The sequence below is a fragment of the Pleurodeles waltl genome, chromosome 2_1 (genome assembly GCF_031143425.1).
Source record: "Pleurodeles waltl isolate 20211129_DDA chromosome 2_1, aPleWal1.hap1.20221129, whole genome shotgun sequence".
NCBI classification, from domain to species: Eukaryota; Metazoa; Chordata; class Amphibia; order Caudata; family Salamandridae; genus Pleurodeles; species Pleurodeles waltl.
In genome coordinates this window covers 605,554,451-605,575,343 of record NC_090438.1, presented here as the reverse complement: position 1 = coordinate 605,575,343, position 20,893 = coordinate 605,554,451, and the positions used below count along the sequence as shown (strand labels likewise).

At 42.0% G+C, this 20,893-nt stretch overlaps 1 protein-coding gene across 5 annotated transcripts in view; it reads left to right on the top strand.

The window, feature by feature from the left end:
- The window catches only part of ELMO1 (engulfment and cell motility 1), a 1,154,836-nt gene extending 1,134,328 nt beyond the window's left edge, over window positions 1–20,508 (top strand). For all 5 annotated transcript variants that reach the window (XM_069215589.1, XM_069215618.1, XM_069215598.1 and 2 more), the window contains 3 exons: window positions 8,873–8,955; window positions 11,013–11,090; window positions 18,169–20,508. In XM_069215589.1, coding sequence (XP_069071690.1) covers window positions 8,873–8,955; window positions 11,013–11,090; window positions 18,169–18,369 — 362 coding nt within the window. In that variant the 3' untranslated portion in view covers window positions 18,370–20,508. The remainder of the gene's footprint in view (window positions 1–8,872; window positions 8,956–11,012; window positions 11,091–18,168) is intronic.
- The last annotated feature ends 385 nt before the right edge of the window (window positions 20,509–20,893 follow it).

Here is a 20,893-nt window from a genome sequence, read left to right as displayed (position 1 = left end):
CAGTCCTTCTGCTCTCCTGCAAATTAAAACATCCCATCCCAATGGCAGGCGAGAGTAAATTTGATTCTTTTGGGAGTTGTTTTTACACATGGACCAGGAAAGTGTGACTAAATGGTCCCACTTGCCATGGTAAATGGCTGCAATTTCTGGTCATCATTAGACTGCCATCTGGAGAAACTACCAGAACCAGACATTTCAGAGAACTAGACATCGAGGAAAGTCCAGGGTGGTATGCCTTGTGTGGATCCCGTAATGTGTTTTTACCCCCAGTGCTCTGCATACTTAAAACTCTAGTTAAAATCATGTATTTTCCTTGCATTTCTGTGATGTAAGCTTCCAGAATACACATGGATCCATAAAATCCCTACTGCCCAGCATGCTAAATGTGTGTTTTTAGTCAAAGATTGAGGTTTGCAAAGGATTCTGGTGAAGAGCATGTGGTGGGAACCACACATGTAACCCCACACTAATCCCACTATGTGTCTAATTATGAAATATGTGTAGGTTTACTAGGCTTCCCTGCGTGCTGGCTGAGCTAAGGCCCAAAATCAACAGCTACCTACATTGGAAAAAAGGTTACTTTTTTAGTAGACAAATGTGTGCCGATGTCGCATTTGAGGCACCTGCCCGGTCGCGGGCCCTAGGCCTACCACACAAGTGAGGTAAACATTTTTTCGGGTGACTTGGGAGAATATTTTATAGTAGGAAAATTGTGACTCACCACAGATCCAGAAGTTTTCCTCACAGAAATATGAGGGCAATGTCTATTTTAGTCAAAGTTTGAGATTTGGAAAGGCTCTTGGATTAGAAACCGTGGCGAGAGCCACACAAGTCATCATCCAACCCAGGATTTGTCCATGTGCCTAGTTTTGACAAATGTACAGGTTTGCTAGGTTTCCCTAGTGCCAGCTGAGCCTTGGCCCAAAATCCACTGCTACCCACATTGCAAAAATAGGGTCAGTTTTCAGTAGAAAAATGTGATGTGTCTGTCTTGCTGTGCCCCCTTTCCTGTCACAGGCACTAGGTCTACCAACACAAGTGAGGTACTGTTTTATATAAGGACTTGGAATAGTAGTAGAAAATGTGTAGTTCCCCACAAATTCTAAAATGTTTCCTCTCAGAAGCGTGAGGGAAATGTGTGTTTCTAGTCAACGTTTGAGGTTTGCAAAGGTCTTCTGGGTAAGAAAACTAGAGTAGACACATGCAAATCACCCCACCCTGGATTCCCTCAGTGTCTAGTTTTTAAAATGTACAGGTTTGCTAGGTTTCCCTGGTTGTGGGCTGAGCTACAACTCAAAATTCTCAGCTATCCACATTGCAGAAAACGGGTCTGTTTTCAGTCGATAAATGTGGTGTCTGTTGGAAGGCACTAGACCTACCCTTTTTACCGGGTGACATGTGGGAACATTTGTCGTTTCCACTTGGATTTTGATGCATGTGTGCCTTTGAAATGTAAGCCAGTGTGTAAGAAAGAAGACATTTTGAAAAATTCCCTCTGAATCACATGCTGGGATGGGCACCCACACATTTAGAGATGTACAAATAACCATTGCTCCAAAACCAATCTCTGATGGCCACTTTAGAAATACTTAAGAATTCTTGATACCCAGTTTTCACTCTACATGTTTTACCATATTGGTTGGTCTATATAAACTCTGTACACAATGAAAAACCATTGTAATGTGCAGTTCAGTTGTTTGATCTGGGTATTTTTGGATCTTAGACAACCTACAAACTTTGCAAAGCCACACATTCATAAGAGTCTAGTGAATATAATGGTATATTGCTTTCGTAAATTGGCCCCTGTGGTAAAAAGTTACAGATGATAATATTGTCACAAATTGACCTTTTTTCCTACTCTTTTGCAGTATTTCTTCAGTTCAACAGTTAGTTTCTTTGGGAACGCCAAGAGGGATCCACACATATGACCCCTTGCTGAATTCAGAATTGAATCTACTTTTTTTAAATCTATAGTTGTCCTGGATCACACAATGTTTTTACACCCGTTTCCACCACAAGCTCGAAGTAGATTGAAAGCACAAAAGATCGGAACAATAGACCACCTCTTTGAAAAATGCTAAAACTAAAGTGAAAACATTTATTTTTTGATTCAGCTTTGCACTTTTTTTTCCTTCCCCCCAACAAAAATGAAAATCTCGCTATGATTTGGGCATTACCTTGATCTTTCCTGGGGAATCCACAAACCCTGGGTACTTTTAGTATCCCCAGGATGTTGGAAAAAAAAGAACTCAGGCTTGGCATGGATACCTTATTGGAGCCTTAAGCGTGAACTTCCCCAAATAGCCAAAAAATGGCTGTGTGTGGGTGGGGCAGAGAGAAGGGAGGCTGAGCCCCAACAGTTAAGGGGTTAAAATAGAAAATTAAGCAGGTTGCCATAAATAGATATTTTCTGCTTATCACTATTCCTCTAGAAAATGTTAGTAAGAGCCAGGTTTCAGTTTTGGTTTCGTTTTTTTCAAAAGTAGCTCTAATTATGCGGTGTGGCCTGTCTTTCCCCTGGCTGCTGGGTATGGCAGCAGGCATTTTGACATCAGAACTCAGTTGTAAAAGTTTTTACTGTTGATAAACTACGTCATTCCTTTATTACAGGCACCTAGGGATGTAACAAGTCGAGAGCTGGACAGGTCTTTTACTTCAAGGGCATTTGCTTGGTGGGCTGGAACCTCTGGAGGCCATGTTTTTAAGGGCAGGGGCCGCATTCTGGTGCCTGTCACTTTTCCCAAACTCCTGAGGTTAATTGCAGAGGGCATGCAGGGCTTCGAGAGATAGAGAGAAAATGAGGCAGGCGGAAGGTAGAGAAGAAGTGATCATCAGAGAGGTAGAAGAGAGAGAATGAATGGATCGAAAGGGAGAGATTGCACAAGGGGAGGGAGTGGAGCTGTTTTTGCCAGGGCTGCTTTGGTACTCAGTTTGGTTCTGCACAAGTCGCCTGTAGTTAAGAAATTAGAGATGTATTTTTGCTGGAATTGCAGACTGCCGTATATTATTTGAATAATATGGCTGTAGGGTAGCAGACATTTCTTAAGAAGTATGCCCTGAGATTAATCTTGTTTTCAGTTGCCTTGCAAGTGGCTCTAGTAACTGCATAAAACCTGCTTATTTAAAGCAAGTATGGTAATAAGTAGTAAACCAGAAATTTCGCTGTACTACAAACGGCATAATTTAGATTGTAAATAGTGTAATATTCACAGAGAAATTAGGCTATAATACATTTACACAGTAAATAGTTGTATTCTCATGGGCAAATGTTGCGGTATGATTCATCTGTGCCTCTGAGCATGGTTAACACGCCAGTCTGCAGTTAAAGTGCTTCCACTGAGCAAATATTTCATCTAAATGCAGCAAAAGATTATGCATGATGGGGGGAACTTGACTTGTGAAATGCCAGCAGCGATTGCTTCAGAGGACCTTTATATCCTTTTACGCTTTATCAAATTGCTTTCCTGAAATATCAATTGATTAGTTTGCTGAAGCATGCATAATTGAGATTTTCTGGTTTGATTTTATTAAGGGGTGTGATTTCGTACTGGTGATATGTCTAGCACAATTTCTTGAAAATGGCGCCCACCACTCTTTAATATCTGTCTTGTTTGAAAATGGAATGAGAGGGATGTCGAGTCAGACAGGACTTCTGCTCTCGGTGGACTGATTCATATCCTGTGGCACAATGGTTAGAGTGGCAGAACCTGATGCAGAAATGTGGCCCGGGACCAGGGTTTAATTCCCTCCTGGGTGGGTCTTGGGCTTAATTCCCTTGGGCCAGATAATTCTCGCCTCGGTGCCTAATCTAATTAATGGGTCCCACTCTGTAACTCTGGGCAATAGCTTGCTTAATCTCCACAACGGCCCTCACAGCGCTTGGATGCCTGGCTTCACCCTGGGGCTGTCCAGGAGTGGGCACCTCACAGGGAAAAGCCAGGAGGGGTTCCACAGTGGTATGCGTACAGCGCCTTGAGACCCTAACGGGTGAGTAGTGCGCTATACAAGTGCGAAGTTTACAATTTAGTTTACAGTTTATTCTCTGGTATGCTTGGAGTACACAGACTTTGGCAACCACTGTGCATTTTTGTATGTTTAAACATGGGTTTTGTTAAAAATAAAAGTAATGAACTGGCCCAAAGCTTTTCGTAGGACCCCAGCGCCAACACTGACAGATGCCGAAGTTGGCAAATATGAGGGTGCCTGATCTTGAATCAGACTCATGCCTCTTTCTTCCATCTCATCCCTGGTTTCTCCCTTTTTTGCCTCTCTTTCTCTTTTATCCCTTTTCTGCCTTTCTCTCTCCTGCTGCGGTTCTAAATCTGATGATGAAAAATAATGTAAAAAGTCTAAAAAGTAGTGCTGATTCCCACTACCTGCAATCACCAGCACAGATTAAGCACTGAAGGTAACTCTGGCTAGATGCCACAAAGGGGGGGTTCCCTGTTAGAATCGTTATCAAGAGAGTTGATATAATTGGTACAATATAACTATGCCAAGACTCCAACTCCAAAAATGAACTTTTTGGTTAAATAAAGTGCCTGGACTGGAAACGACCCGTGCCAGTGACCAGTGTCATCTGTCAAACCTAAGTAAAACTGTATACTTAATGCAGAGGTCTTCAAACTGGGGGGCGGGCCCCCCTAGGGGGGCCTCACGTGATCCCAGGGGGGGCGCCAAACTCTGGCCAAAATAAATATTATACAGATAACATGCCTTTGTTTTAAGCAGAAGCATGTTATTGCAGTTGTAAAAAGGTAACAGTACTTAACTGCAATGTTTAAATAGGTTTAGACCTATTTAAACATTGCCATCTTTCTAAAATAATTGTGTAAAAAATTCTGAGGGGGGGGCCAGTGATTTTTATTTTTCAACTGGAGGGGGGGGGGGTGCGGCATTAAAAAGTTTGAAGACCACTGACTTAATGATAGGCCTTCATGCAAAAACCAACATCAGCTTTGCTTTAACCAAAATGTTTATTTTGCATTTGGTTTTCCTTATTGCCCTTTGTTGCTTCATATCCCGATATGCATTCTTGGATGCACCGCTCAAGTTTTATTCTCAAAATCACTAACCTTCAGCCCTGTCCAACATCATTATATAAAGTTCACTCTCTTTCATTCTGTGTGCCCGTGCATGTCTTTTCGCTTTCTTTATGCTCCACAGCTCTTCTGCCCCAGTATCTGTCACCCTTTTAGACCTGTTATACTGCATCTCCCTCTTTTACCATTTCCCTGTCTCTCTGACACATCTTCCCTTTCAGTGATTAAAATGGAAAAATGTCCTCTGAAAATTGGGTGTGACAATAGTGGGGCAGAATTATGTGGGGCGCAGCGGCAGCCTACGCAAATATCAAGGGGAGGGGAAGGGGACGGAGATGGAGGGGGAAAAAAATAAAATAAACTTACCTTACTGCCATCTCCTGCCGCCTCATGCTCCTCTTCCCTCCATGACAGTCTCCCCAGCAATCCTAGTGCTGCTTTTCATGCTAAATATAGCTAAACATAGCATGAAAGCTGCACCAGGATTGGTCTGAGAGGCTCTCACTGCCACTCAGACACAGCCCTGGGACTTGTGCAGTTTCTCAAGCCCAGCCAAACATACATGTGCACTTAGGAGCACTCGCTCCTCCCACCTTCCCTTGGCCCTGCCCGCCCCTCCCTGCACTGCTGGTTGTGCCAGCAGTTAATAAATAAAACGATAGTGCAACAATCGTTTTATTTTTCATCTCCTGGCTCTTCGCCAGGGGGCGACGCTCCTTTGCCATAGCGAAGGAGACGCCCTGGTGTGGCAGCACCTTCAAGAGTAGTGCCAATCACAGCCCATGCATTATGTTCGATACTGAGGCTCTTATGGTTTACTTCATTATTCAAAACAGACAGCCTTTTAAGATAACAATGGAGGTTAAGCAGTGCTTTAAGTGGGCCGAAAAAGTTGTGAGTCGCTATGGGGCTGTGGTCGAGAAGAATCATCTATGTGATGTGTCCTCTGTAACTAAGGATCTATCCTTCTATATGTGCTTCTAGATGTGGTCCAGAATCATATTGGCTTCCTCCTCCAGCTCCTCCAGTGGAGTGGGAAAGGTTCACAAGGCCCTAAGTGCGAGCCCTGGATGGCAACTAGTTTATTTATTTTGGGTGCATAGTTGCACCTAGCGAAGCTGCCTATTGCCCCCCGTATAAATGTGTGCATAGGGACTCAAGGTCGTAAGGGATTACCCAGTATAATGATTGCAACCATTGCATGTAGTCATCGCCGACATAACCCTTCAGAAACAGTGCGCATAGGCCATAACAGGGTTTGCAATCATCACTGGTTCACCTGCGTTAGTGTAGGCGATTGTAAACATTTAGAATAACAATATTGTATCACATATTTTGATTTTGACGTCCTTTGTGTCCTGAGTTGTCTGTCGTGTCTATTTAATGCTATGGTGCATTTTAGCGTCCAGACTCTATGAACACATCAAAACTCACAGTGAGTAGAGTATTCCCCCCTCAGGGCAGCGTATGAAGATAATGGGCCAATTCAGCGCACCAACCTCACAAGTGACTAAATGACCTACAGTGAGTTTATGAAATAAGTTATTACATATGTTTCTGGAAGCGGGCAATGATAAAATAACGATTATACTTTGTTTGATGTGTAACTTTTAAGTCACGTGCCTGGAGGCGTTTGTCTTTTAGTTCCATATACTGGGACATCAGAAAACCTCCCGCCATTAGGGTTGACTGGGGAGACGCACATCTGCCCTGCTCATTCGCGTTAATTATACGATTAGTGTCACTGAGCTCTTGTGTGGAAGAGTTCAGGAAGAACATGCTCAGACTGTTCACTGGGATTAACCCCAAACACACCTGGGAATATTAACATGTGTCTCACAAGTCTGCTGATGTGGTTGGCCATTGCTTCTCCCGCCGTGACTTTGGGTATGGTTGCTTGTGGGTGCTTTTGTTACTGAAATTAAACGTGCCTATTGATGTGCTGTAATTTGACCTTGGGCTCTAAGCAGCTGTACAAGCATTTGTCTCCAGGGGTAATGCGTTGGTCTTCCTTATTAGGTGTAATTTAAGCGCCATGTTCAAATAATTAGTTTAAATGTACCCACTAATAACCAGTTAATGTGATTTACGCCCTTATCCTTGCTCTTAGGAGGGACTTCAGTGATTAGAAGTAAACCGCAAAATCACTGTGAAAATAATACATAATCTAAGAGTTATTATGGAGCACTCCATTTCTAGGCCTAACACTGTAAATGTTGAGTACAGTACCGCTGCCGCACATCACAAGGTCTGGACTTTGCAGGTTGAACCCTATCAATAGGTCTACAACTGTCGCTCATTATCTGGGCTGGGCTGTACCATGGACTCCCATCACTAAGCTATCGCCAGGTATCATGCTGTCACACATCATCAGTGCTGGACTCTGCCACTCAGTCTTTCACTAGGCCACACACTGTTGCACATCTTCGGTGCTGGAATCTAATGCGCATTCCATCTCTTCATCCCACATTGTCCTACATCTTCAGCGCTGGGTATTCCATGCGCTCCATCACTAAGGGCCAGATGTACCAAAGCATTTTACCCATTCTGTGTCTATGGGAAAAAGCTTTCGTACATGGCCCTAAGTCCCGCACTATCACTCATAATTAGTGCTGCACATTATTTTAGTAGGTCCCACCTTGATGGACATCACCATGCTGGACATTGCTACACAGCACTTAATTAATAGGTCCTCAATAGGTCCCACTCTGTTATGTATTATAAATATTGTGCTCTTCTGTGAACTCCATCTCTAAGCTACCACTAAGTACCACACTCTCGCACATCAACTGTGATGAACTCTGTTGCACATTTCATCACTGGGTCCCACACTGTTAAAAATCATCAGTGCAGGGCAGTGCAATGCACTCCATCAATAGGTTCCACGCTGTCACACATCAGTGCTGGACTTTTCAGCACTCTGCATGACTAGGCCGTCAGTAGGTCCTACATTGTCACAAAAGATCTGTCCTGGACTTTACCACAAACTCCATCACTAAACCTCAAACTATCACACATGGGCGGTACTGTCCGCACTAGGAAGACAGGAGCAGGCTGTTATACATCATCAGTGCTGGGCTCTGCCACACTCTCCACGGTTGGCCATCACCGTCCTACACTAACATTTCTGGACTCGCTGCTGCAGAATCTCTCACTGGGCCCACTGTCCCCAACGCATTTCATCACTAGACCGTACAGCGACTCACGCTGGACTCCACAGTGTAGAATCCGCCACTGTGCCCTATCTGCTTTCACCCTTTCAGTGCCGAGGGCAGTGATGCACACTGTCACTGCTGAGCATGCAGTCGCTAGGTACCTCTGTGTCTAACGATATCACTAATGGACTGCACTGTCTGAGCCCCCACTGCCCCTCTCGTTACAGACCAGCTAATTCCTCCCTGTATCCTCGCTGTTAAAAGTAAAGCAGCTTTGGGGTATTATGTTCTATAGTAAAACATATTCTATAAATATTGCACCTACTCTGTGCTTAGTAGATGAACATTTGCAGTAGGGAGACAAAAGTAGTCTACGAGGTGGCCTCTAGTCACTGTGTTCTTCAAGTTTGAGCATCTAAAATGCATGTTTTTATACAAATGCGGTGATGGCTGTGGTCATAATTAGCAAAATAGGACACGCTAGTGTAACGTTTTGTGTGACAAGAAGCCGAATGCCCTTCTATTGTGACCATCTTCAGCGATATTAGCAAGGTTTTCTCTCCTGGGTTTACGTGCAGGGATTAGAGGGGGAAGAATTCAGTATATGTTATTAATCAATCCCTTGATTTGAAACTCTGACTGGACCACTCATCCTCTTCCTGTGCTTGTATGCAGTGCCCGTGGCAGACATAAAAGCAGTGGTGACCGGAAAGGACTGCCCTCACATGAAGGAGAAGGGGGCGCTTAAACAAAACAAGGTAAGACATTGAATGCATTGCGAGGAGTTTACTTTTTACTAGGAACATGCAACTCAGACATGACACAACATCATTTAGATTACTTAAGAGCACTTCACAAAGGTGTGGGGGTGCAGCATTATGGCATGGAGTTAGGAGTGATAGGTGGATGACTCTTTTATTGTGCTCTCCGCTCTATGCTGAATTCAGTGAAAAGCAACTGTGAGTAGTTTGATTTGCAAACGTTTACTGCATCCTATATAGTTGGGCTCAGTTCTCGTTTTAGCACTTAGGGCCTTATGTACCAACACATATTCCCATAGACACAGAATGGGTAAAACCCTTTGATACATCTGGCCCTTAGTGCATTCCAGAGTCCACCTCCTTGTAGATCGATTGATTTGTTTCATCGTCCTAAATGATCATTGAGCGATCTGATGGGCGGGCTTAGAGTGAAGAGCTCTGACTGGGGCAGAGCAAAGTGCCAGTTTCTGGAAGTAGCAAGGGTCTTTGCCACAGTTTGCTCTGTGGACGGCGCCTAAGACCTTTGATCCTTGTGTCAACAGGATACGGGTGAAGCGCTTTAAAGGCGGGTCTGATGTGGCCCTCCACATGAATGTTAAGCCCAGTTCTGCCTGCCTGGTTCTAAAGTCTTTGAAGTCTGGTAGTGAGGTTTTCGGGATTCCTGGGGTGTGCTTATTTTCCGGAGGCTGGACTAGAGGATACTACAATAAGCGAGGCAGACCAAGTTAAGGACTCTTGGGAAATGGACTCTCTGGTGTGTGCGGAATGGTGGGAGGTTTTTGCAACCTGTTTTTATTTTTATAATGAATACTAATAAAAATGTGTATCATGTAGACTCTAAACAAATGTTCTATCATGTTCAGCACATTTCGAAAACAAGTTATCTTTACAAATATAACAAACAGTAATGGTTTGACCAATCTGTAGGGTATTTCAAGTTGACAAGCTGTGTCGTTTGTGGAAAACGCGGTAATTATTCATGAATGATGTTGCTCAATGTATTTAAATATACATTGAATGGGGGTGTACCTGGGGTAGAACCCACGTGAACCAAATGGAGAAACAGAAGCAAGCACAAAATGTCATCGCCAGCTGTCTCTGGGCAAAAGGTGACATACACTAATTTATTTAAACCAGTGCAATATTGTTTCAGATTTAGCTATTTGACGCAGTGATGAATGATAATGTTAAACCCAAAGATGTGCATCATTATATACAATAATGACAGAACTGGTACCATCAACAGTAGCACCACTAGCTGTGATACTACCACCTGACCATGAAGGTATCTCTTGCTCATCTATGGTGAGGCTTCATGTTCCCACATGTCCTTTATGCGAGTTGACATTTGCGATTGGAGGTTAGATCATTATTAAGAAAGTGAACCTCCACACTTTTCTAGAATGCAGATGTACCCTATTTTGGATGATATTACCACTCGCCAAACTAACTGGTGTTTGTGGCAGTCCTTTTATGTTAAGAGGCCTAGTTTTGGCTATTATGACTAAGAGCTGGCAGTACATGTTTCATTTTACAGTTTTCCTAGTCATTCGGGGTTCATCCTTGGACTCTAGGAAATACATGTACTGCGCATGGCCGAGGTCCTACACATTTGTGCATCACTTTCGCTCTTAACAAACTCAGTCACTATTCCATATCCTGGCAGTATATCCCACCATGCACTGTCCAATGTCCATTCCCATTAATAAAAGCATCAGTTTTGGTGAACGTTCAGGCAGTGAACATGTCTACATTCTGATGATGCCTTTTCTGTAGTCCTTGTCTTAAATGCATGCCTGCTGTAGGAATCCAGACCAGTGCTTTCTAACAGATATGAAGGACAGTCTCCAACTGTAACGTTTCTTATATTTAAACAATCCCAAATTAGAATTGGTTACTTGCAACTAATAACCTTAGAGAGGTATTGTATTAAGGGCACTCAACACTTGCAGGTCAACTAGATAGGTTTGCAAGCCCTTTTTCAGGAACATCATTGGGAGATATGTTGAAATAGATTAAATGACTTATTGCTGTTTGTACATTTTTTCTTCTAGGAGGTGCTAGAGCTTGCCTTCTCTATATTGTATGACACCAATGGGCAGTTGAACTTCATCGCGCCAGACAGACATGAAGTAAGTAGCTTTGGGTGTTTTAAGCCACTGCTCGAGATGTTGTGTTGTCAGTGGAGCAAAAAAAAAAAATACTATCATCCACTTCTTTTACGATGTTATTGGGGATTGTAGGTCATGGTGAATAGAAATCATTCTATGAAAAAAGTCACCCCCCTCTAGTTGACACAAAGTGCATAACATTGGTGTGTTCTTTAATAGTGAACTTGCTTTGACTCCGCACATAACACGTTGAAGTGCTTTCCATTGTCTTTGCTACCTCTACATCATCCCTCCTGACTATCAAATCCATCATCCCAGATCACCTTAATGGCAACTGCAGTTATTGTTTTACTAAATTTGTGAATTCACTCTTCGTAGGACTACTACAGGTGGATAAACTGAAACTCCAAATCATGGTTCCTGGCTTACCTTCATACAGAGTGACTGCCACTGTATCACACTTGCCTCAAACACTTTACACTTCTTCCCTATCCAAGAAACTGCTCAATTCGTGGCAGTGTCCATTAGACACTTCAGGACTGCACTCTTACCTCTTGCATAAAGTTTTCTAGCCCTGCACTCCAGTTAGGTCTACCTTGCTAAACCTACTGAAAACCCCATTCAGATGCAGAAGGGTTGGTCTGAAGGACCCTGTGCATCGGAGACTATACCCTTTGGGATCTTTACCAAATACATTAGACGTAAAATAACTTGATATATCTTTGGCAGAATACTGAGGAAACTCCCTTCAGCTGTGCTAGTGCCTACCAAATTGTCCTCCCATCGTGCTTGGTATGTCCTACCTGTAGGCTAATAACGTCTTCACTCAATCTGCTGTTCATACACCTACATTTGGTTTGACTCCTACTGCTGGCAGGAGCAGAAGGATTCTTAATGAGCCTTTCACTACCAAGCTTTAGCATTTCCTGCCCTTACAAGGTGGTTACAGTGAATACCAACTGGGTAACATCATTCTCTGTGAACTCTCTTAGCAATTACAGTAGCACATGCCCTTCAACCGCATCTACTCAGTGCTTAATTTGAGCTGGTGGTTTCTGGTGCGGGGCACCGGCACTTATTTTTGAGGGCTGGCACTTATTCTTCTGCCTCATGCATTACCTGAAAGCAAAAGACACATATGGGAAAGACAGAGGAAGAGAAAAACGAAAATGCGTCAAAAAAGGAGAAAAACAAAGCTGCAAGAGTGAACTGAAGGGGCAGGGAGTAGCTGTAAATTAATTAAAGCTGCCCGAGATTGCTTCAGGATTACGCTGCCCCAGTATTCCGTGCTCGCACATTTGATTGCAGCATCCGCAAGTTCCAGAGAAGGGCTTTGGGCACTGGCACAGTTTTATTTACAAATTAAGCACTGCCTTTACTGGAGCGCTTAGTTGTTTAATCAGCAGTCTGTGGTGCTTCACAAAAGCCACAAATAATGAAATATTCAATGATCTAAAAGTTTAAAAAACAACATGTCAGGGGTAATGTGGATTGTCGTATTGCATACCGACAGGATTCAGCAGAATGCTATCATAGGTACACCTCTGGGTAGGCCTTACATTAAGCAGTGGGTATAAGACAGTTCACTAGGGGACAATGGGTCATATTTGGTGGTTCAGAGGATCATTGGCAGTATGTTACAAGTTTAGCATGAGAAGAACTCCTAGTCAGGGGTGGCTCCTCCATTTGGGTCACCCCTCCCCCCCCCCCCCCCCCCCGCCAGCAGCGGCAGCTGCAAAACCTTTAAAAAAAAAACGATAATAAACTTTGTTTATTATCGATTTCTTTTAAAGGGGCGGGCCATGGAGGTGACGAGCAGTGAGGGAGAGTGCACAGCACTCCCCCTCACTGTTAATGTATGTTTGGCTGGCTTTCTCGGGCCAGCCAAACACACATGGGCAGTGTGCTCTCTCCAGCCCAGCAACACTGTTGCTGGGCTGGAGAAAGCCTGCACAGGCTTCCAGTCTGCTTGGGAGCGCCCAGCCAATCCTGACGCTGTTCTGAGAAGTTTCAGGATTGGCCACCGGGCAGGCTGGGAGCCTGTGTCTTCAGCAGCTACAAGAGCAAAAGGAGTGGCGCGGTGGTAGAGATGGTAAATGTTTTTTTTTTTTTTTTATTTAATTTATTTGAATGTTTTTTCCCCCCTCCACGTGCCACCCCACCCCTTCCATGCCTGTCCAGCCGCCCCTGCTCCTAGTTAAATCTACATTTGTAGAAAAGCGGTATCTGACAGAGATGTTTATATACATGGAGGTTTAAAGTCAGTAGAAAAAGTGGAAGTTATGCATTCTAATGGGAGTCTGGTCTGGATAAGGAAGTCATATATTCTGAGAAATTCTTTATTGCAAGTTTCTTAAATGCATTTGACATGGCCACGGAAGCGGTCACAAATATTAGTTACAAATTACTGGGTAAAAACTGATTAGAGTAGTCATAGTGGTAAAGGAAAGATAGATAAAGCAAGAGTTGCAGTGATAAGGGAGTTGAGCCAGTACACAACTGCAGGGTGACTATATGCCGGTGCCACCTTCTATTAGCTTTGGATTTTGAAACATCAATATTGCATATGGTGCGATGTGTCTCATAAATAATTGAGACTCTTCGAAGTTATAAAAACCACATAGGATCGATTAAAACCATCGGCTTTAATGTGTCTATTTTTTTATGTCAAGATTTACAACTGTGAATGAACATTTCCAAATTAGATATTTTGAGAGGCAGATGCATTTGGAGTTTTTCAAACCTAAACTTTATAAAGTAATGACTAGAACACTTATATCCTTATAAGTAGGAACGACATGGACAGGATGAGATGATCAACGGAAGTTCTGTATTTCCGTGTCTCTAAATTCACAGAGTAATTTGAGAAATTAATTAATTTTCTTTTTCACCAACAAAACATGTTCTTTCATCTGTAAGCTGTTTATAGAAAAATAAACTGTTCATGCTGTTCTTCCAATGATGTGTCTAATTTTAACACAAAGTAGTGGAAGAAATACACTTCCATATTTTTAGGTCCTTAATTTACTTGCCGAAAATGTTAAAAAAAGGTAAATTTAGGATGTTTGCGGTCATCTTTTTTTGTTCTCAGTACAAGTTCACCTTGAAGCTAAAGCATTGATTTAACTAAAACAAAATCCCTTCCCTGGAATTAAAATACTCCGCTTTCTAAACACATGTGTCATTGTTGCTATTATACTGTCAAGCTGTATTTTTGAAAGCAGTGCTGTGTTCCAAAACCTTTTTTTCACCACAATCCTTTAGCTAGTTCTTCTTCAGCGTCTTTTTATTTGTTTTCTGTTTGGGGAAAAAAGCAAAGTGCTGGTGCGACCCATAATAGATACCGGACCAGTGACATTCTGCGGCCTTGTTCCTTGGGGTCAGCTTCTTTTGGCTTTGCCCGACATATGTTCCACTGCGCAATGTATCTTCTGCAGTTGCTGTGATGCTGCAATCAGCACTCGCTCCTAGTCGCCATGCTCCACCTACCATGTAACCTTGGATGTTTCCAGTTCAGATACTCCAGTCCAGGTTTGTTAAACTTAGCACAAAGGCATGGCCGTGAGCTACGACAACGTTTCCTCATCATCAATGTTGGAAAGCACACTTGGGCACCTATTTCAATGCATATTACCAGTGAAGAGCCTCTAACAATAAGGTAGTCCTGGATGGAAGGCCAGATTAACTGGCATATTTGATGTTTGAAAATAGTAGGGAAAGGAAGTCAAACTTTGCTGACTCGTGCTGAAGAAGATGAGACGGGTATTGAAAAAGCATATTAAAATGAGTGTGGAACAGAAGCCGTTTATTTAACTTTAGTTAAAATAATGAAAAACTGTTGGTCACGTGATATACTGTAAGACTATCTTTCATGAATATGTTTAAGATAGGTGCTAATTTACTTAGATGGTGCCACTTGTGGGCATTGTATACATACATAATAAATTAAACCACACCATAGAAAATAACAATTGCTTGAATTCATATTGAATCTGTATAAACATTCGGATCAGTAACCATATGTTCTTATGATGTCATACTTCTTTTGGCATGCAATCTGTGTTCTTTTGTCATCTCCCTCTAAGTAGGTAGCTTTCATTGTAAACATTGAGTATTGCACTGTAAACAGAGATATTATAGGATCATGATCTGTTCGACACATGGCAGTTTGATTATTCATCTCATTAACCCTTCAAGCCTTGTTAAGAATACCGAGCAATATGTAAAACATAGTTGTTTCTATTTGGGGTTACTTGGAAACATTTAGTTGATTAAACTTTGATTCTATGACCTACTTAAAACGGTTCTTGACAGCTATGCCTGGACTCTTGTTCAGTTCCTGCACCTCAAGTATTGAACAGTTCACATAATTGCAAGTTACAACAAGCATTTGCAATGCAGTAGGTCTCGCATTTGCTTAAGTTAGAGCTATTGGCGCTGTAAATTCATAAGTGGACTATTTTTGCCACATAAATTGGTCAACCCTGCCTCATAATTTCGTCTTTTCCTGCCACATAATTCCACTGGCCCTACATACAATTAAAACACTTCCATTTACCTTCTTCCTCAGCGACTGCAATGCATTCTGGGCTCGGACATGCCGAGATGACAGCCTACCATTCATGTGGCAACACAAACCTGGCTGTGCCACATATGACAACATCACAATAGCTGTGCCACGTACAGCAACATCACACTAGTTGTGCCACATACAGCAACATCACAGTAGCTGTGCTCACATGTGGAAATCTTAGTAGCTGTGCCTCATATCTCAACATTGCTGTAGCTGTCACATACAGCAACATCTCAGTAGCTGTGCCACATACAACAACATTGCAGCAGTGTGCCACATACAGCATCATCACAGTAACTGTGCCATATACGGCAACATCACAGTAGCTGTGCAACGTACAGTAACATTGCAGTAGCTATGCCACATACAGCAGCATCATAGTATTTGTGCCACATATGGCAACATCATGGAAGCTGTGCCACTTATGGCAACATCATGGAAGCTGTGCCACTTATGGCAACATTGCAGTAGCCATGCTATATACGTCAACAACTCAGTAGCTGTGCCACATACAGCAGCATTGTAGCAGCTGTGCCATATGCAACAGCATCACAATGACTGCTCATATGCGCCGACTTTACAACAGCTTTTCCATCCGTGAACCTCACATTAACCCACCCATGCATCATGTAGGAGAGGGGGCTTATTCCAGACATCCCTGCAGACAAGATCTCTTATGAATACAGTCCCTGCTAATGAATGATCGTGGGAGGGGCTGGGGGCACTCGGGCACAGGCAGCTGCTACCAAGCTTTACATAATCCAGAAACGTGTTGAATAGATTCATTAAACACGTAGACCTGGCATCTAATGCCGCAACAGACACGTAATGTAAATGGGCACTTTTCTGGGGGAAAAAGCAAAGAGAAAAAAAAAAGTTGTGAAGCACCTGGAGGGCAAGTAAGTTACGGCAGGGTCCAATATAGGAGGGTGTTGGAGTTTTCTCTCCATGAAAAATAATAATACATTCAAAACAAACCGAGTGAGGGAGCGTGAATAGAGATAATAATGTAGCTAAATTGATTAGACAAGACAAACAAGATAATTTCGGAAAAAAGTAATCTGCCAAATATTTTCGTTTGCAGAGGCTGTTCAGCCAGGGATCCTCTGGCTATAAACACTAGTCAGAAGCTCTGTGCCCAGGATCACATGCTGCCAAGGCAAGGAATGACGCTGTAACTAAAACCTTTGCCTTCTAAGCTCTGGCGAGGGTGGGAGTGGAACCACCACATGAGCATGGCCTGGTGCAGAAACAGCCCCGCCAGGTTCTAGCAGGAGCATGATTAAGAAACTGGAAACTGGGGAAGGAGCCCGGAGAGCTCAGGGCCTTATAGGGAGCTGTCAAAGCAGTGAGGACTTTGCAGGCCCCAGGCCAAACCGCAGGCATCTCGGGCCTAGAGCAAGGGGAACCTAGGGGGAACAGTCGATGTCAGAACTTCTACACCACCTCTTAGTCACTGGTAAGCAAGGTTTCACCAGGTTTGGGCCAGAGCACACAGCAGAGGCACATATTAAGAGGAAAACGGAGCTGCATAAAAATAAATGAAAAGGCCCTTGAGATGTGTTTTAAGCAACGTAGAACCATGTACCAGACAGGAGGAGGAGCCATCACATGCTCTAACAGGAGGAAGCTTGACGTAGTGTGATGGCCAACAAAATGTTCTCTTCGTGAAATCCCATGGGAGGGAACTAAAGCACAAAGGGAGGGACGTTTTGAAAAATGGACCAATAAAAAGAAAGCATTTAAGATCAGCACACCAAAGAACAAAAGGAGAGAGTGGGCGTGGTTAATAGCCCATATGCAATACAACATGTCTTATAGACAGCGCTGTGCGCTTCCAAGCTCAACCTAGAAATGGGCTTTAGAAACTTTAGAGTGCAAGTGAGGAAAAAAGGGAAGCTGACAAGTCTGCTAAAAGTGATGTGTTCTTTGCAGGGTGATCATATCTAATCAGGTGTGGTAGGAGTTCCAAGCTAATATGTGAGTGCAGGCATGAGGACCCATTAGAAAGTGAGTCTATATGGTTCTGGTTTCAGGAATAATCCAGGAGTTCCTCACTAGCAGTGACATATAGCATTGTTGATAAACTGGGTGTTTTCAATTGGATTTTGACCTACATCAAAAGGTAAAGACTGAAAGGGAGGCATCCACTAAAAGATAAAAATCTTGTCCTCTTACTCAATAATACCTCATCAACAATCACCAACAGTAAGCTTCTGGAATGTCTTCTAATTTGATGACATTTGATTGGGATGTAAAACCTATTGTGATATTCACCAGATGACCCCTTTGAAATACTTTTAACGCATAGTGTTTTTTTGTAGCGATGAATGTGATTGATAGCAAAAGCTAAATATCAGTTAAGATATTATACTTGTTTGTGTTCCTGTAAAGTGTGTTACTGAAGTTGTGAAAATATAGCTACTAATACCCATCAAGGTTCAAATGTAAGAAGGATATCTAGGGTGTAGGTGGGGTTTTATGGCACCATAATCATGACATTAACTGAGTCTTACCTTTTCACAGTACTGTATCTGGACTGACGGACTCAATGCTCTCCTTGGGAAGGATATGACAAGTGAATTGACACAAAATGACTTGGATACGCTGCTGAGCATGGAGATAAAGCTGCGTTTACTTGACTTAGAAAACATTCAGATTCCGGATGCCCCTCCACCCATCCCGAAGGAACCTAGCAACTATGATTTTGTTTATGACTGTAACTGAAACAACCAACAGCACCTCGGGTTTCAACTGGAAATTCAACTGGAGATGTAAACAAACATATATACAGCTGTCCAGCTAGAGCTATATATTGCTTTAAAGCATGCTGTTTGCATACACTGCTGTCTTACCTTTTCCTCCAACTGAAAATTACATTGCTCTAACCTGGTGTTCGTGTTGCTCCAGTCAAATGACATTGCTTTAATGAGAATTACCTTATGACTAAATAGCCATGCTCACTCCAAAAAGACAGTGTGCTATTATTGCTCAAAAATGGATCAGAACCAGGCTGCTTGTTGGGTTGCCTATGATGAGAAACAAAGTACTGGTGTAGCCTGTTGAACTGGATGTGGAGGGTGTGGTAGAGACCAATAGCTGTTAGTGCTGCTCCTTGTACCGAAAGAGACAGAGCGGGCTCACATCTGCTTCCAATAGAGACTTATCTCAGTCTTTGGATCACAAAGAAAAGTTTCAGTGCCATCATTGTGTCCTTCAGTGGTTTGGCCTCCTTTAGACTTAGAAAGGAGGTGTTGACTTCAACTATCTGTAGTGCTGCAATGTTCTTTTAAGACTTCACTTCCATTGGAATCCTCTGTTTTCCTCTGCAATATTAGGTGAAAGCACAAATTGTGAGGCCAGTAGTTGTATCCCTTGTCTATTCATTCATACATGACCTGGTTAATCATGCCAAATTAAATGGGCATATGCTCCAAGGTAGTGTGATATGTCTACTACAAAGAAATGGTAAGCTATTGCTTTGAAACCTTAAACTGCCCCTTATTCTCAGTACTGAAAGATAGCTTCGAAATCATGTTTCTGGCATATTTTGATATCTGCTTTAGTGAAATGTGGGTAAACCAAACAAGAGTGTAGATATAGAAAAGTAGTAACTTAGAAAAAGAAATGTGATAACTTACAACTGCTGATGAAGTTCAAACTAGAATTATGAGTTCATCTTCTATCATTTTTCCTTTCCTGCCTACTAGACACATTCCAGTTCTCCTGCTTGATCCACATTTTACTGTGTTGGGCAGATGTCTTACATTACTTGATAGACCAGCACACATCAGCAATAATACACATTGGTATGTTCAGTTAAGAAGAATTGAATTTCAGTTATGAAGGATTCTGCACACTCCTGTAGAATTGTCACATCACAAATGATTAAGTAGCTTACATTGAAATTTGCTCCATATTCCTGAAGAACGTTGTACAGCTTTCATATTGATATGTTTGCCTTTAATTTTGGGTAGGAGCATTTTTATTTTATTTCAGAACCTCTGCTTTCTTTCAATTGTGCGGATCCACCCAAATGAATGATTTCACTGGGATGCTTCATTATCCATTTGTTCCACTGATTGAGTGGTTTCAGAAATAAATCTGAAAGAAGAAAAGAAATGGAAACCAACCTAGTCATGTTGTAAGATCCTGACATACACTATGTCAATTGGTTTATTTAAAAAGTTTGCAAGGGGAAAAGTTACCAGTGCTCTACCCTGGATCTCACCCTTTTTAGGGTTATATTGCTATTAGTTCTTTAACAGCATTTGTTAAATGTGAGATCAGCAAGCCTGTTTAATGCTGCCTTTCTATTGCTCATGGACTGATGATGTGTTATCAATGCGAATGCCGATTTGCCACACATTTGCAAGACCTTGTTTGACCTATTCAACAACTAAAATTTCAAAAAAAACAATTTCTCTCACTTCAAAAGATTTAAATTGCCTTTTTGCAGATTTGTCTGGTACAAGTAATATTTATTCATAAATCATGAAAAATGAAAGATATAGTCGCCCTTGAAATCTTTGCAAAAGCCCATGGATCTTGAGATAACTGTCTAGTTAAATTGGTAAATATTTTTCCTTATTTGTGCTCATGCTGGCTGTTTCATTCTAAGGTGGTTGGTATTGGCCACTGTTCAGGTTTACATTCTTATTAATGTTACAGTGTTATAGATTTGCAAGGGTTTTTTGTATAAAAGAGTTTACCATTTTATTTGCCAATTCTATATTTAATGAAGGATATAAAGTACATTGGTGTTTGTAAATGTTTTTGATGATTTTTTTAAATTCCAAATGGAATGTTTACTCTGGAAAAGAAAGCACTCCCATCTATTTGCTGTTAAATAAAATTTGAATTGCGGCGGTTGTTTTGACTATTCGTATTCAATGTTGACGCTGATTTGTGATTACTCAATTGAACTTCTTTTAAACAACTCTCCTTATTAAATATCAAAGGATTTAGATGTGATAGAATATAAATTACTAAAATGTGAAGCAAGTACAAACATTCAAATTTTAAACAATGTGGAAAATTCTAGTACTTATAAGCTACCTGAATGAACAGTTCCACCCTTCTGTCAAAGGCATAGACCATGCAGATGCCTTCAACCAAAGGACATTTTCATAGTAACTTGATAGTATATGTGAAGTGACTGCTAGCTAGGCATGAATGAATGCTGGCAATTCCACAGACTTGATGATTAACTTGACTAGGCCATAAAACAGCAATGCAATAAATGTATCCT